The sequence below is a fragment of the Lepisosteus platostomus genome, chromosome 18, assembly GCF_059453375.1.
Source record: "Lepisosteus platostomus isolate fLepPlt1 chromosome 18, fLepPlt1.hap1, whole genome shotgun sequence".
In the NCBI taxonomy this organism is placed as follows: Eukaryota; Metazoa; Chordata; class Actinopteri; order Semionotiformes; family Lepisosteidae; genus Lepisosteus; species Lepisosteus platostomus.
The window spans coordinates 12,953,575-12,970,185 of NC_142628.1; the positions used below are offsets into that span (position 1 = coordinate 12,953,575).

Sequence of the window (16,611 nt, forward strand, 5' to 3'; positions counted from 1 at the left end):
TAGTCAAACCTATTAGATTTCGCAGGCAATGGGGGGACTTAACATTCTGATAAAGGTGCACATACAGTAGCTGGCTGTTACATTCGACCTCCACGAAGAAACGCTTTCAGGAAGAACAATTTTGAACTTGGGCAATGAACAGAGGGAGAAACTAAATAAAAAATGCAAATTCTGCAAAATGATCTCGCATTAAGACGTTCTATCCCAGTAGGTTGGGCAATGATTTAATTCACTCCTCTCGCTGGCAGCAAATGCTGGACATCTGTTCTTTGGAAGACAGATGTCAAAACGTCTGCTGCTTTAATTATATGAAGGCTGAAGCTGGACATGAAAATCATATTAGGATTTTTTCTAGAAAAAGAGGAGAAGAAGTTGTAGGAAAAAGGTCCTTAATCCTTCCCAGCACTGAATAAACTCACTGTTTGCAGATATTGCAACCAGAAAAGCAAACATACTGTACTTGATGCTGATTAAAAGCATACTGTACACAGGACACTAGGAGCAAAACCGCAGATCAAGAATATTAACTTAAGCCTGAAATGCCAGAATGTTTGCGCTTTTTAAAAAGGAATACCATTTGGGTGTCCCATGTGCTCTTTTATTCCTATTCTGTTACTTCCACATTTCGTACCAATAGCCTCATTTGCGTAACCCTAGATAAAGCACAAATAGTCTCCGAAACTGTGGTCCTGCAGGTCAGGTTTTGTGAGCACAAGTCTTGCTCATGGCAGAGATATGCCAAGACAAGGTGATAGAGAAAACCACACTGGTACCTATGGGACTGGTCATTTGGCTGCTCGTTGAGCATATGCAAACCCTAGGGAGAGGTCTTTTCCAATCCAACAAGCAAGGCCAGTGTTTTTTTTTTTTCAGCCACAGCAGCAGCAGATCCTAGTGCTCAGGCCTCCTAGGATGAAGGTCAGTAATGCGTTACTAAGTGGAGTTACTCAAATTTTTCAGCCGTATCATTACGCGTAATTAAAAGGCAGTGGCTGCAGGCCACCGACTTCGACTTCTCTTTACAGCTTCACGGATTCTAAAAAGCATGCTTGTACTCTGTTTGCAGCCTCTTAAATATTTATTCATTTTTTTACATGAATTGTACACAAACAATCCGTTTCTTTAAAGCTACAGAGTGCAGACAAGACGCACTGGAAGAAAGGTACCTACAGGAAATGAGTGCACATTTAGATATTGCTCAAAATAAGCGCACACACACACACAATAGAAAACTTCATGTTTTTTTGGGGGGGAATAAGTTAACAAAACCTCAAACTGCTCACTGTACAAATAAATGGAAAAAAAGTGAGGGATGAGAGAGAGGTGATCCATTTTTAAAATAAACAAAACACTTTCTCTTCGGATTATCGGATTAATGTGGCTTTTCTAAAACGCAAATGACCGCAGAGACCGATTTACGCAGAAAGGAATTTTTTTTAAAAGGAGAGATCCTTGCTCAGTTGCGATCAGTCATGCTTTCATATAAATGTTTTAACAAAATTAATGAGTGTGAACTTCAGGTCTGGTCTCGCTTTTTGTTTTGGCACTTTAACACTCATGGGGAAACGCTGCAGCAACACCTGTGTGATTATTCACAAGGGGTTTAAAGGCACCATCAAATATTACATCCAAATTAAGGACAGTTATTGTCAACAATGCAACTGAAAAGCTGACCACTTTATTCTACCTAAAAGGCAAGGTAGGGCTATCTCACTAGTGCCCTCAATAGAGGATTATATATCTTCATTAGGGAACGAGAATATGGACATACAATAAAAAGGCTCACTAACTACCAGTCCAAAGCTGAGCTTCCTACATAGCAGTTGCGATACGGTCTGGTTTGGTACTAACGTAATCACCTTACTTCGGTACATGAATATTAACAAAAATACAATTTTCGTCAACCAATTCAATTTCATAGCAGTGAAGCAAGAAACAGATTCAATTGGAACCTGGTATCAGAACCTCAACAGTATTTGTCTGCACATTTTATCACAGGTGTCGCCCACTAATTTGAATACTTCAACTACATTATCTAAAAATCTCCCAGTCAATAGTAACAGGAGAATAATGGTGAAACTCTGTTTCTTTGCGTAAATCAATTCGGATAAAAAGGAAATACCAGATTCCGGAAGCATCATGTAAGTGAGGCTGTAGTCCAGTAAGTTTTTTTTTTTACAGTGAATGGTAATTTCTACAATTTTCTCCAGCTCCAGAAAGGTACCCTTATTCTCACTTCAGGCCCCATCAAGAGCCTTGACTACATCTTATTTCATAGATCACCCCAGTAATAAACAGTTATTTACTTCACAGTCAATATCTTGACTTTGCTACCATTTCCTCCAGTGTACATTTTGGTTCACCATGCTTTTGAGTACAGAATACTCATATTTACACCTGGAATAACACCACATCTTTCATACAGAATTGTGGGAAGCAAGCACAGTATTTGTCTAGTTCTGTACAAGGCCGATCAACTGCCCCCTTTAACGGTCATCCTAACCTACAAGTATCAATCTGGCTCTTAGAAGACTGAGAGGAGAAGCCCGAAAGACCAAGGATGAAGTGCTAATCTGGTTTCCCACTCTTTCCACTCCCAGGTTCCCTGTTAAAATTCACCTTTAACCTGCAGGGGAGCCAGTTTCCTCAAGGGGCACTTGTGTGCACCCACAAACAGCCCTTATTACACGATAATAGATGGGGGTGAGGGGGTGAAACATTAACCTTTGTTGCTAGGTGTTACGTCCCCAATATGGCTCTGTCTAGGGACGAACGGGGACTAACATATGAGCCATGGATTAAACGGACGGAAATACACAAACAAAACAAAAAAACACTACAATTTCCTACAACCCAATACCCTCTAAACCTGTCTCCCGAGAAAGGGGGTGGCAAAGCCAAAGAAAAGTCTTCCGCAAGCTAACTTATTATACTAAACTAAGCTGTAACGGAAAACAAAAAAAAAACACAGATCTTGAGTTTACCAAAAATGACAAACCAACATGAGTCTCACAAAAATTCGCCATAGTTTATTCCACACCTCTCTTCTAACTCTCTCTCTCCGGGCAGCCTGTACTGGCATTTTAAAACAGGACTGCTCTCTGCAATCAATCCACAGAGAGAGAGACGATTTAGGGACACACCCACCTCCAAAACAGGACCCCTGCACGGGAGGGAAGTAAAAAAACAAACTGAACGGATCACTAGAGTTTAGGAGAACTGCATTACAGCCACTGTTAATCCGTCTTCGTCTCCTGGTTAGAAGCTCATCTTCAAAGAAATGGGCTAGGAGGTGTCACCAGCCCTGCGTGATCACCTGTTGGTGCATTCATGGCAGAAGAAGAAAAGAAATTCCAACGAATGTGCTCCGGTTGTACAGAGCTCTTATCGGAGAAGGTGGGGTGTGTCTATGGCTGGCCATGACCTGTAACAGCGGAGGATGAGGCTGTGCGGCAGACAGAAGATCCGACCTCTAATTGATCAAGTTATTGATCTGCTGCGAGGATGAATTGTCAACCCCAGCAATCATCCTGCAAATGGTCGCCAATAAATCACACAGAAGAGAAACGTGGGAAAGCTCATCTTCTGGGCTGCACATCATTCCGTTCTCTGCGCTGGCCTGACACCTGAGTGCATTTCAGTCTGGGAACTGGCTTCCACCTTTGGTTTGGCCAGACGCACGGTCCGTGAAAGATTTTAGAAGCAAGCACGCTTACTTAAGCTCTGCTCCGTCAAACAGATACCCACATTCCAATGCAGCTTAGGAAACTGAAAAGGTTTTATTTACGAACCTGTTGAAAAGCACCTGATGCAGATGTGCAATGCGTCAGTCTCCATCCTACCACCTTCTTTAATTCCGCACTTTTATCACTGCTGACACTATTATCTCCTTGCGTTCCATATAAGTAGCAAGCAAAACATGTGCCTTGGGTCACCTGTTGACCTGCAAGGTTCTTTTTACTGGCGTGGAAAAGGCAAAGCAGTGATTTGCAAGGAGGCTCTGGGGTCACAAAGGAACGGTATTACTGTACATTTGAGGTTTCACTCCAAACTGAAATATTATTGTAGGTCAATCTGCAAGGGGGGGAGGGACTTTAGGTAACAAAGCCATCTGCAACTGGGTTTCATAAGCAGTTCCTCTCATGTCTCTCCCTATAAACAACAGGGAAGGGCAGTAAGCAGCATTTAAATAACATTTTTTGGGGGGGGAAAAAATATTCACATAAGAAAATCCATGAAAAATAAAGTCCATCTGTGCTCTAAACAAACCTATGCTTTGTTCTGTAGGACAGCAAAAGATCAGAAAACGAAGCGTCACAGCTCTCCAGACGTGCAAATGAACAGTAGTCAAAGATCATCTATCAGTCAAAGTCATGAAGTGCTTAAACTGTACCAACTTCTTAAATTAACCAAAACGGATCGAAATAAGTCAAGCTTAGAATACTGACTGTCCTGAATATACACTGCTACAACTGGGAGAAGAAAGGGCCCTGAAATTTCCCTCTTTCCCTCTACGCTCGATGTGGCAGATGAGCAGAGGTGAGTTCAGGCTGCGCTGGATCTCTTTTTTGTTTTCACTAAGTCGACAACTGGCACAGCTGCAATACATTCACAGGGGTTCTCCCTCTCCCTGGAGAGATGGAGAGCAATCTATCATGCATAATTTTACACACATGTGGAATACAAAAACGGAAGTTGATGGCTGGAACACAATCCCCACACAAGGTAAAGACAATTAAATACAAGAAGCACTTAAAGGTTACAATAAAGGATGCTGAACTTCAACACTGGACGGGTAGAAGCCTTCCCTCCAGGCAGTGGCAGAAATCTGAATTCTTGAACAACCACTGTAGACGCACAGCAACCCCAAAGAAGTTTCCCTGTCAGCATCAGACACTGGAACACGTGTCCGCCATTTCAGGCTTCCCGTCTGGCAGGAAGGGTACGGAACAGTTCATTCAAAAACCGGACACAAATGAGGTAAAGGGTGGGAAAACAAGTCAGCAAGGAGTGGGGGACAAGCATCTCAAGGCTTGGCTTCCTGACAGCGGGAGGAAATATACAAAGGGAAATAGCCTCACATTCCACTGTATCATAATATCAGGCGCCTCCCATTCAGAAAAGCTGAAAGCAACTTGATCAAAATGCATTCTTCCATCCAGAAAGCAGCAAGTTTTTGATAAGCAGTAATGCTGGGCAGTGAGGGAATAGTCTTATAAACTGGGAGATATATGGGGACAATTGTACAATCATATGAAGTGAGTACGAATGGTGCATTATAAGAGGTAAGCACACAACATGGATCTCTCAGAAAGTAAGGCCATTGTCTTTTTCAGTTGCTTCATAACTAAACAAGCAGCAAAAACGTGGAGCATTTACATCAAAGACTGATGCAACGTGTTCAGTGTAATGGCTTTTGCCTTCATCTGCATTCCAGGTGGCAGCACCTAAAGCCAGCCACCCAGAGACTGCAAAAGGGCATCTATGTCATATGCTATGGCATCTTTAGGGCTGGAAATAATTTTGCTGTTTCAGAGATTTTCTACAACCGTCTTTAGCTCTACATCTTGCCACACGTGAATGCATACAGACAATGCCTCAAATGCTGACGCTACCCTGAAAATAACGAGACTAGTATTTCTCAAATTTCATTGTATCAGGAACCAACTTCCTAAGGTACTGCTCAGGATAAAAAGCGGCACAGGGCACAAATACCATGTCATCCGTAATGTTAAAGCAGGGATCCATCAGCACTGCTCCAGGAATTGACTTGAGAAACGTGAAGTTAAACTATTTTAATCAACGCCAAACAAAAGGAAAATGGTTTGACCCTCCCCCCCAAAAAAAGAAATAAAGAAAAATGGTTATTTCCTCTATTCTATTTTTGGAGTTCAAGAATACATATATATACCATACATATATACACACACACACCAAAGTTTAACACAATGTCAATTTAACTTGGTGACGATGAAGATATGCGTCCTCAACCAAATTTTCTGTAGGATGCCATTTTTTTTATTTTGAACCTCCACTGCAACTCTACTGATTGCCCTGTCACAAACAACCTCTAAACGTGCAGTACAATCCCCTCTGTTCAAAATGCAATACAAATCCTTTTCCTTCAGGTAAGACTGCACTTCCCGTGATCTGGTTTTTTTTTTTTACAATTCTCTGCTTATTTAACAGCACAAGAAAGAAACTGCAATGGTTTGCATATTACTTCTGTCAGACTTCAATTTAATCAAGTAGCTTGTCCTCCCCAATATTTGGGCAAGTGTGCTGGAACATTTTAAACGCTCAGATTATTCCATTACCAGCAGCAACCCCAGTCATTCACAGTAAAAGGATGGTGGAAGTAGAATTAACAGCAACATAAGAAAAGTCAGTACTGTGTGCCCAATCTGTCAGGAGTCAACTTGACGCTGAAACATGGCAGGTCTCACTTGCATTACTGTGTAATGAGGACAGCAAGTCTCCAATTAGCAGGCTTGTCATTTAGCCATCAAACGAGTGACCCCCTTTGTTAAACTTCGATCATATTGTACGATAAAGAGCCGTGGAATGAGAAAACAGTCACTTCTTATTTGTGGTGAAAAATAAGTTAAATGATTCACAGCATGCAGATCTGAGCCGTGTCTGGTCATATCAATATCAAGTAATGCAAGACGAATTAAAGCAATATTGCTGCTAGCTAAAAAAAACCAAGCAATTCAGTCAAGTCAAAACATTTTTATCCCTGCTGTGTTTTACAGTAGCAAATGTACACAGTCTTCAAGAAAAGACTGATCTGATTTAGCAGTTCACAGATCTGCTCTTAGAGGTGTAAGGTCACTACTAAAGGAACAGTAAAATGGGAGTATTTTGTTTTTTGCTCTGCTCTAGTCAGCTGGATTTGAGAATGGTAGCCTTACAAACTAGACCAGAGCTAGTTCAGGTATCCAGTTCTAGTTGGGGCTACCCTGATCTGCAATATTTCAGAGGTCTTTAATCCTTTTTGTGTGTGTGTGGTTTGGGAGGGGGACACAAAGACAGAAGGAATAACCACCAGTCAACTGACACAAAAGTGAGTTACAGTGGGCAAAGACACTGAAACATTAATGGTATTAAAGGGTTAAAGGGAAACTAAAAGGTATATGGGGCCTTTCCCATGGTTTATACAAGACTGCTGCACTGCAAGTGCAGAGGATTAGATGCAGATAAAATGAAGACAACGTTGGCATAAATCATTGATACAGTAGAACTGAAATTATGGAAAGTTATGTAAGAACAGTGCAATGCATAACATGTACACAACATTCAGAATATTATACAAGATCCTGCTGCCCTGGAATCCAGCAAGAGAAGGGCAACTAGATACACCCCCCGAGGACTAAAGAGATGGCCTACCAGACAGGTCCTTTTTCACGCTGAGCAGAAAAGGGCGATTTGGCTATCTGATTTAAGTATGCAAAAGCACGAACCAGAGGAAAGCCAAGAGCGAAATATGGGGAGATGCATTTAACAGTGATAACAGGAGGCACATACACCAAGGGTTGTGGGTGTATGGAATAAGATACCCAGCCATGTTGTTGAAGCCAGAGCACTGGCTGCTTTGTAATACACAGCCGGATGAGGTCTTTGGGTCAATTAGCCCATTGGAAGCAAATATACTGGATGGGCCAAACGGCCTTCTCTCTTTTGTAGCCTCTTAGGATGCAGTCAACACAAAATACTTGGTATTTCTTCAAGCCACAGACCATAGGCTGGATTTCCAGTCCTAGATTTCATTACACCAAAGGGGATGTAATAGTGGCCGCACACAAACACTAGGGCAAACCCATCTATCAAACCGTACTGCAATCTATTTAAATTAGACGGAAACACAAGAGAATGGTCTAAAACAAGAACCCCTGAAAGCAAAAAAAACTAGAAAAAAGTAACACGGGCAAACAGGTGCATGAAACTTTCCACAGCAATCAAGTCCCAGCAAAAGAAAGAACCTACAACAAATCACTACTTTTGATGGGTTCTGAGACATCAAGATATGACCAGTCAACACGCACAGACATCAGTGCCGATGACCAAGCAATGATCTCAGTGCCTTATACATTAAATCACCTGGCCTGGTGAAAAAGTGCTCAACCATTCCTGTTCAACCAATTCAAAAGTCACTATATTTCAACAACAGCCTAGTGGTATAAAGGAAGGCGTTGAGCAATGGGGATGAAAGATCTGCCCAATACAATGTAGGTCTAATCTACAAGTTTAACTTTCACTTTAAGTTTATCCACACTTAAATCTCCAGCCATCTGAAAGATACTTTACAATCTTTAGAGCAGTCTGCATGACCCATTTAGATTTCTACACAATACCCTTTACAATGAATCCCAGCATTTTTATGATAGACACTTCTGACAACTCTTTTCCGCCACTAATTACATACAGAGCTCTAGTTTTTCCTCTATTGGCAGGTAAAAATCTGATTACAACACAGATCTGCTGAGCGCTCAGAAAAAGTGTTAAAAACAAAAATCAGGCCACAGAAAATGTTTTTTTTTTTCTCACATTGGTTGGAACGCATTTAAGGGGTGACTCAGAGGAAGTTTGTCTCCCTGTGGTATTTAGTTTAACATTAATTTAAATGATTTTTTTGCAAGAAGAATGATGCCAAGGAGAACAAATTTTGAAAATGTCTATACCTAGAAGGGCACATGTTTTGGTAATATGCCTACAACTATCATTATGTTTACTATAGGTATAAAGAGGTATTTTGAAAGTTTCCGGAGGCTCAGAATGAGACTAGATTATATGAGGTCCCTAGAATACAGACATTGGGGCTCCCAGAAGATAAGGGTCTACAGTCATGCAGATTATCAAGGAGACCACTCCAAATAGGACTGATCTCTGATGTGACAAAAGACCTACCTACAATAGCCACCGAAGGACAAATATTTAAATTCCACATGGGCTGGTACTGTACAGTACCCCAGTACTTCAGTATTTTAAGAAATCAAAAGCCAATTATCAAAGCACTTCTTAAGTTATTAGGGAGTGACAAAGCATGTGTTATTTAAAAACTGTGTTTTTGTTTTTATTCTGCCATCTCTTCTTACAGTAGAGGAAAACCACCAGTTTCATTGGGATTATGGAACCCACTGTCAAATTGAAGATGTTCGCAGCTGGTAAGGGAATAAAAAAAATGGAAAAGATTTGGAAAACCTTTGAAGTTCTAGATACAGTATGTGAATTTCCTTAAAGCGTGCAGTAAGATAAATCACTTCAATAATATACACTGACAGAATGCACTCAATTCAGATGAAAGACAAATGAAATCCTAACCTATTCAAGACAACTTCAAAATGGACCTTAAAAGAATAACTGGTAAACTACAAACCTCAGTTTGAGGGTTTTTTATTGGGATAAATGGTTTATTTATGAAGGCAAAACCAGCTGAGATCATGAGACAAAGTTGAAGCTACAAATACCCTGCTTTGGTCACTGATGCACTATGAGAGAGTTCACATTTTGATGGATGCCCATTCAAAAGAGGATGAATCCACTTCCTTCAAGTAATTTGAAAATGGTACCCATGCTTCACTAAATGTGCTGATGCACCCTGACTGCAGGACATTGACACTCTACAGATGGCCGGTGTAACAAGGCTCAATATTCAAAATTAAGAAAAATCAATAAAATCCCATTTAAAGGAGGTGCTAAATGATGCAGGATGTCAAATAAAAAGCCATTTACTCTAGGCTTACTGTGGGTCTGAAAACTGAAAGCAGGTACAACATATTATAGCACTTAAGCAACTGTCTTTCTAATCCAATCCAAGCCAGCTACAATGTCCTCTGCTGACCTCTTGAATAGGGTAGCTTGAGAATAATGCAACTGTATCTAAAGAAAGCAGTATGTTTTTTTTACCTTTAAGTTAATTACATCAGAAAAAATTGCTGTTTACTTAATTTAAATTGGATGAAATGTTAAACTTTTTAATCCACAGCTTTAAATGTGCATTATGTAGCTTTAGTCAAGTTTTTTTTTTTATACTGAGCTTGTGGTTCAATGACAGTTTTAAGACAAAGCAGGTTTAAAGTTAATTCAATAACTTCACCATCTACATGAAAAATCTAAATCTTCTTAAACTACAAGTTCGAAACCCCTGCGGTAACAGCAAGCTACAGTACAAAGATGGTTTATCAGATCTCAGTGGAAATTACATTTCATCGGCGAGAAATGAAATGCTGAATTTTAAATATGGAAAGTGGTTTGTTTCTTAGAGGTTGGTACAGCAGTGCCATACAGCAGGAAACTTTGTCTAGATCAGACTGAATTAAAAGCTTTTGGAACGTATTTCAACAGGTAGCCGATAAATAACCTAGAGGACAGTGACGCGATCTTACACGACCTACGCTACTATGTTGGTTTACTCTTCAAACAACAAACACCACTCTGCAGTGGTGTTTGTTGAGGTCTGAGCACCATACTTTCATGTTTTCTTAAAAGCATATTGTTATACAATAATTCTGAATCCTTTACTTTTCACTGCTCCATAAGCTTCAAATGTCTGTTTTAAAGGTCTGTCAACATACTAAGCTCTACTCAGACTTGTATATCAACTCACATACCTGTATGGGTTATTTCTAATGACCTTACGGGGCCTACAAGAAAGTATATGTTAACTTGCATACAACATTAGCAATATTATCCTTCAACTTCTAAACAACTATAACATAAGACTCCTCTCCCCATGTCAACAATGTGCAACATGCTTTTTGTGAGCTCGTGCCATATTCTGAAGTGCAGTATTGTTGACGTTTTTCCTTAATTCCCCTTTGGGAACCAAGGATATTTAACTTTCCACATTTTCAACACAGCGGCCAAGATGAGCAGCAACTTAAATATCTTACGACGACAATCAAAAAAAAATCACTCAGTTGTCCACACTCAACTTGACAGCTAACGTTTACCATCCCAGTGCTACCAACCCAATCAACTCTGTCTACGATTCTTGCAGATGCTACATATTCCTAAAATGGTCTACCAAATGTACAAGACAGCAAATTAGTTTCTTGTTTGTAACCACTCTTTTGTTCTCAAAGACAGAAAGGGTTTGCCCCATTTTAAAATAGTTATCTTAAACTTGAATGTTAGCTGAAATACATACCCAACATTAAACTCAATCCAGTCATTTACTGAACAAACAGGTGATGTTGATTACATATGACAAGACAGCAAGTTTGTTTGTCCATCACATTGCTGTGGTATTGATACAGTACCATAATGCCAGTACTCAACCGGAAGAGAAACTAAAGTCCTCGATTATCTTTTACATTTATATTGTAATCCTTTATTTAACTATGTAAGTCAGTGCAGAAATTCTCCTTAACAATGATGTCCTGGAAAGCTCCCATTAAATCAACAGGGCACTTGACCAGAGCAATCTGAGGGAAGTCCTTTGTTCAAGGCTACGACAGCAGTAACACACAACCACGAGTTCAACCCACAACCCACCAGACTGAAGTTCAGAGTCCTAACCACTACGCCACACACTGCTGTTTCCCCGGCCCCATCAAAATATGCAACAACAGAGTGCATGTACACTATGCTCCTGGGGAAAAAGAACAACTTGGTAAACAATAAATTGAGCAAATATTCAGGTACTATATTGTACATATGCAATGGAGCCTGTGCAAGGACTAAAAGAATGAAGAACTAAGAATTCAATTCCAGGTAGGAGAAGTACAATTAGTTTTTTGGACAGCATTTTTGTGACACATACCCTAAAAAGTCCTGATAGCAAGACCCTAGGAGATAAAACAATATACTGTAGATCTAAGGGTTGCCCTTAACACACCAGCTGCATACTCATTCCTACCCTGGCAGTCCTGCTTGCCACGTCCCCCCCACCCTCCCCAAAATCAGAAAATATTTGATAGAAAAAAAGTCAAATCACACACTCAAGCTACATTTACAGCTGAGGGCACCATATTCTCCCTTACAGTAAAAGATAAGGGCTAAAGACTCACGCCTGCAGTGGAATTTAAATCCCACAAATGGAAAGAACAAAAAGGCTTGCAATGAAAGTAGCTTGCCTTTTCTTTTTTAATAAGAGACCATCACAGACTTTATGTTAAGACAGGTGATGGCTTGGTTTATTATGCCCCACACTGCAAGGTGAACACAAAAATAAAGGAAAAGACTGTATATTTCACAAAGCCTTGCTTGAGAAATGTCAGCCTAAGGCACAGACACTGCTGCTAAATATCTAAAACATGAACAGACGATCATCCCTATTACCAGTATGCCTCATATACTGCACCTGGGAAACATGAGCACACCAATACAGCCTCTCTGCAGCAGCTGAATGAAATCAAGGTCCGTCTTGAAAACATGCATAGACAAAACACTAATTTTTAAAAAGATGGTATTCAAAAACCTAGGATGGCATTACTTAACCTAGACTAGTCAATAGCCACAGAGGAATACCTGTATTTTGAAAAAGCACGTCACAAACCTCAGCATCATAAATTTTTCCAAAATCCAAAAATTGGAAGCTGCTGCTAGACTAAAAATGCCAAGTTAAAAAAGAAACTGGTAGGTTTCAACAGACTTCCTTTCAAGGACTGAGAACAGAGGTACCAGTTTCACATTACAGAATCTAAACAGGTGCACTGAGTACACAGCTAGACGTCAAACCACAGATGACCGCAGTGTTTGTCCAGGGTCACAAGATCCTCAAATTCTGAAGAAACGAGCCCCCGATTACACGTTCCACATACTAGCACTGCAAAAGTGAGGTGGTTTAAGGTGAAACTATGTAAAAAAAGTCCCAGAAAGCACCAGTAAGAATGTAAGAATGAAATAACAGCAACTTCTGTCAAACAAAATATATGAATTGCTAAATTTTGGTGGAAGCATGGTCAAATTTTAAACTACTGAGCACGCTGGCCTGACTCAATAGACTGCACAGTTCACCTGCCACAGCCAGAACCGTTCACCATAGTATTGCTTCCCAAATTGCAGGCAAAATGCAGACTTACAAGCACTTGACTGAAGAAGAATGTCTTAACTTTGATTGTTGGCATATCAAAATGAATATTTGACTAGGATCTGAAGTGTGACTGTCTTCTCCTCATGTTCTCCTTCCGCATTTCCTAAGGAACTCGGATGTCTGAGCTCTTTAGGAAATATTTCCCTTCTTGCTCCCTTCTCCACCACATCCTCATGCTTTGAAGGCATTAAGATAAGCAAGATGAAATAAGATTTTTTTATGAGACTTAAAAATAAACTTCAGCTATATTTAAACTTCAGTTAAGATCTAGATTTTTCTCTGGTCATGTGAACGTCTTGCATTTAAGTATTGTTCCCACCAGGTTAAAACTTCAGGAAAATACACAACGAACAGAATGTCGTCTTTTCTTTATTGCTTTGATAATCACCCTTTTATCAGTGAAAGCCACAACTCTTTGGCAGAGACTTCCTGTATCAAAACAAAACAACAAACGCTTGGTTTTAAAAAGTTAAAAAAAAAGTTAAAATCAAGTGTTGCTTTTGCACATGTGATTTGACAAACTGTGGATGACTGGGTGATGCTAAATCTGAAATTCCGGAGAAAATCATCCAGTTGGAGAGAGAGAGGTGGAAGTGGCAGGAAGAGGAGAAATTCAAAACGGACATTGGTGCAGATGAATTTTGAACACTGTGATCTCTATTCAAAAGGTAGAGCAGTGCACCAAGGGAACAGCAGCACTATTATGCAAGTTAACTACTTGCAGTGCAGGGATTCATACTTCTAATGCTGGACTGTTGTCACAATGAAACCTTGTGGATGAGTAGGTGGATTTCGTAAACCAATGGGAATAGGGGAAAAAGGGGACTTCTCTTTAGCCTCGCGAACTGAAAGTTGTAAAGATTAATATTTTCCCTAAGGGTTCTCGGCAGTCTCACATGCAATGGAATAATGTTCTCACACAAATCTAAACACGATTTTGGTGACTGAATTTAGGATTCCTCCGCCTTCAGTCATTTGCATTACAAGGTACTCTTTGTGAGGAGTTAAAGCTTTGAAAGCTTAACACAGGATGGAAAACGCAATTCTAAAAATAGAATACAGATAGGAAAAGGAATAAAGAAAAATATTTGATAAGATGCCTGGATCTCCTGGTTCCATAGCTCTCATGCTTTTACACCTGAGAAGTATCTTTCTCGCTTCGCAGTTTAATGTCTATTTCCTGCAGTATTTGAGACCGAATGAATTTCGCCTGCATCTCAGACATACCCAAATAGACTGACAAGACTTTTGATTAGTGGACTAAAAATGAAAATGAAGTACAAAATTTTAAATTGCTGTTAGCAGGCTCTTTTAAATGAATGCACAGTATTTCACAGGGAAACTAAGAAAAAAAATCCCATCTTTAGCATAGTAATTTACTGTACGACTTGCAAATAAGCATTTTTTGTTATTGCGATTTGAAAAGTTACAACAGAAAAAAAAAATGGGACTCGGTTTAACAGAAAACTTCACATTTTTAAGCAAAAACTATTACATAAGTGTTTATTAGATGTGAAAAGTGTGGGCAAACTTTTTCCCAAACAGTAGTCAAATGTCCCTTTATTCTGGACAACCCAGCTCTGGCCTTCAAGGGCTTGTGTCCAGTTTTCATAGGTCTTTCTAAATCTCCAGCCTCTTAAAAGCAAAGAAAGGCTTTAACTTAAAGCCTTAGAAAATAATTAAGGTCTCCAGTGGAAAGACACTCAAACCTTCTGCCCCTCCAGGACCTTTAAAGCAGGGATGTTCACTCCAAGTCCTGGAGGGCCCGACTCTCTGCAAGGGTTATAAAGTGTCTTTAAAGCACCAGCACCTGAAGAGCTGGCAGAAGATGTCCAATTAAGCCAATAATGAGCTTATCCAGGTTATTAACAGACCGGCTATGCTGAAAAGCCGTATATGCACACACTGACCCTACAGGACCAGGACTGGGGACCCCTATATAGAAAAGCACAAGACCTTCCCAGTGAGTGCTGGTTTTGGTTCCAGTTGAGCTCTGCCACTTAGTTAACCAGCTCGCTTCTAAATCAGATATCTGTCAATGCTTTCAGGTGCAAAAGGAGGAATCCATAATTGTAAAAATCTGACAATGAACTTGAATTTACTACCAGTGTAAGAGGTAAAACCAGCAGGACAGCCCTAATGAATTGAATCGTTAGCTCAACGGAGGAGTCAATTCAATAACAGAGGGCTCAGCTGGAGGTTACAAGGGCTGGGAGTGAAGGCAGAGCTGGGGCCCAGATTACTATCAGTGTCTGAATGTCACTCACCTTCTTCCGAACAGCTTGAGTCCAGTAAAGGTCTTGGTGCTGTGGCGACGGCTCACGGCCCCCTTCTCGCCCTCCGAGTATGAAGGCAAATCGGAGTTGGAGGAGGAGGCTGAGGTGGATGCGACACCATCCTCTCCCTCTCCGACGGGCTCAGCGTTCAACTTGGCTCCTGCTTCTTGCTTCAGCTGCTGATCCATTTTATCCCCCCCCCGCCCCGCCACCCTCCTCCCCCTCCACTACCACTTCTTCAAACAATAAATCAATTTAAAAGCTTTCCGTTTTCATCAAGTCCTCATCTGGAACCAGCTGTCTGTGTGGCTTTATTTTCTGGGGGGTGTTGGTGTTGTTCCCAAGGTACTACATCAGTCCAACACAAACAAGAGCTGTCAGCGGTCCTTCAACTATAACAATCCATCAGGACGAAGAATAACCACAAAAAAGAAACGCATCTACTCACTTTCCCCAATTTTATCAAAGCTCTCCCTGAAGCAAAATGCCCATTCTAGGACAGGAAAAAGTAGTCATCTGGAGAGTCCAGCATTCCCTTCCTAATCCCAGATACCACCAGGAAGTCCTAAGCTGGACACTGAAAGTAAACTTCAGAAAACATTCCCGGTGCTGCAGTTGTCAGAGCTCATGAAAGACACTCCTGCTGTGGGTTCTCTCTCCTGGTGTGCTCATGTTGTTCTCTTCCCTCCTCTCCCTTTTTTTATTCAGTCCGCACCCTGTTGGAATGCCTCTGTCCTCATGCTACTGGCTCTCTTTCTATGGAATTGCAACAATCCAGGAAGTGTCAAACAGAGATGTAGCACCCACAGGACCCAAACATAGGTGCCTTTAAAACTGCCTTTTCTGCCTGTGGTGTTCTCTCTCCCCATCGGTCTCCCTCTCTCTCTGCAGATCTGCTTGGTATAGACAGCTGATATGTTGCCATCTTCTGGTGATTCCCGTGAAATGCAAACAGCCCAGCCAACTCATGTGTGCAGTTTGTAAGTCTCTTTCAACTTCTCGAATGCAAACAAGCTCAGACCACAACACATGTTATTAAGAAAGGTCAATGCTTTAATTTTTTTCAAAATCAGCAGCTGTGAAATACTACTTTCCCAGTAGTCAAATTGCATTGGCAAAAAAAAACAAACATCTAAAGTCTTCTTGAAGTTGCCCTGGGCAAAAAGTCATGAAGCCACATTCTCAGGACGTCATTACTCACATTCTTCCCCATGTCTGAACTGGACACCTCTGACAACCTTCTCCAAGGTTAGCAAGACAGATGAAAAAACAGCTTGGCAAGCAAGTGCCCAGAGTATC

General features: G+C 40.7%; 1 protein-coding gene across 9 annotated transcripts in view; it reads right to left on the bottom strand.

Moving 5' to 3' along the window:
• Positions 1–16,611, bottom strand: part of dgkza (diacylglycerol kinase, zeta a) — a 179,331-nt gene that overhangs the window by 125,022 nt on the left and 37,698 nt on the right. The window contains exon 1 of one of the 9 annotated variants that reach the window (XM_088611516.1): positions 15,304–16,200. The exons of 7 other annotated variants lie outside the window; for them this stretch is intronic. In XM_088611516.1, coding sequence (XP_088467642.1) covers positions 15,304–15,500 — 197 coding nt within the window. In that variant the 5' untranslated portion in view covers positions 15,501–16,200. Of the gene's footprint in view, positions 1–15,303; positions 16,201–16,611 lie in introns of those variants that run through there. One more of the 9 variants, XM_088611499.1, reaches the window with a different exon arrangement.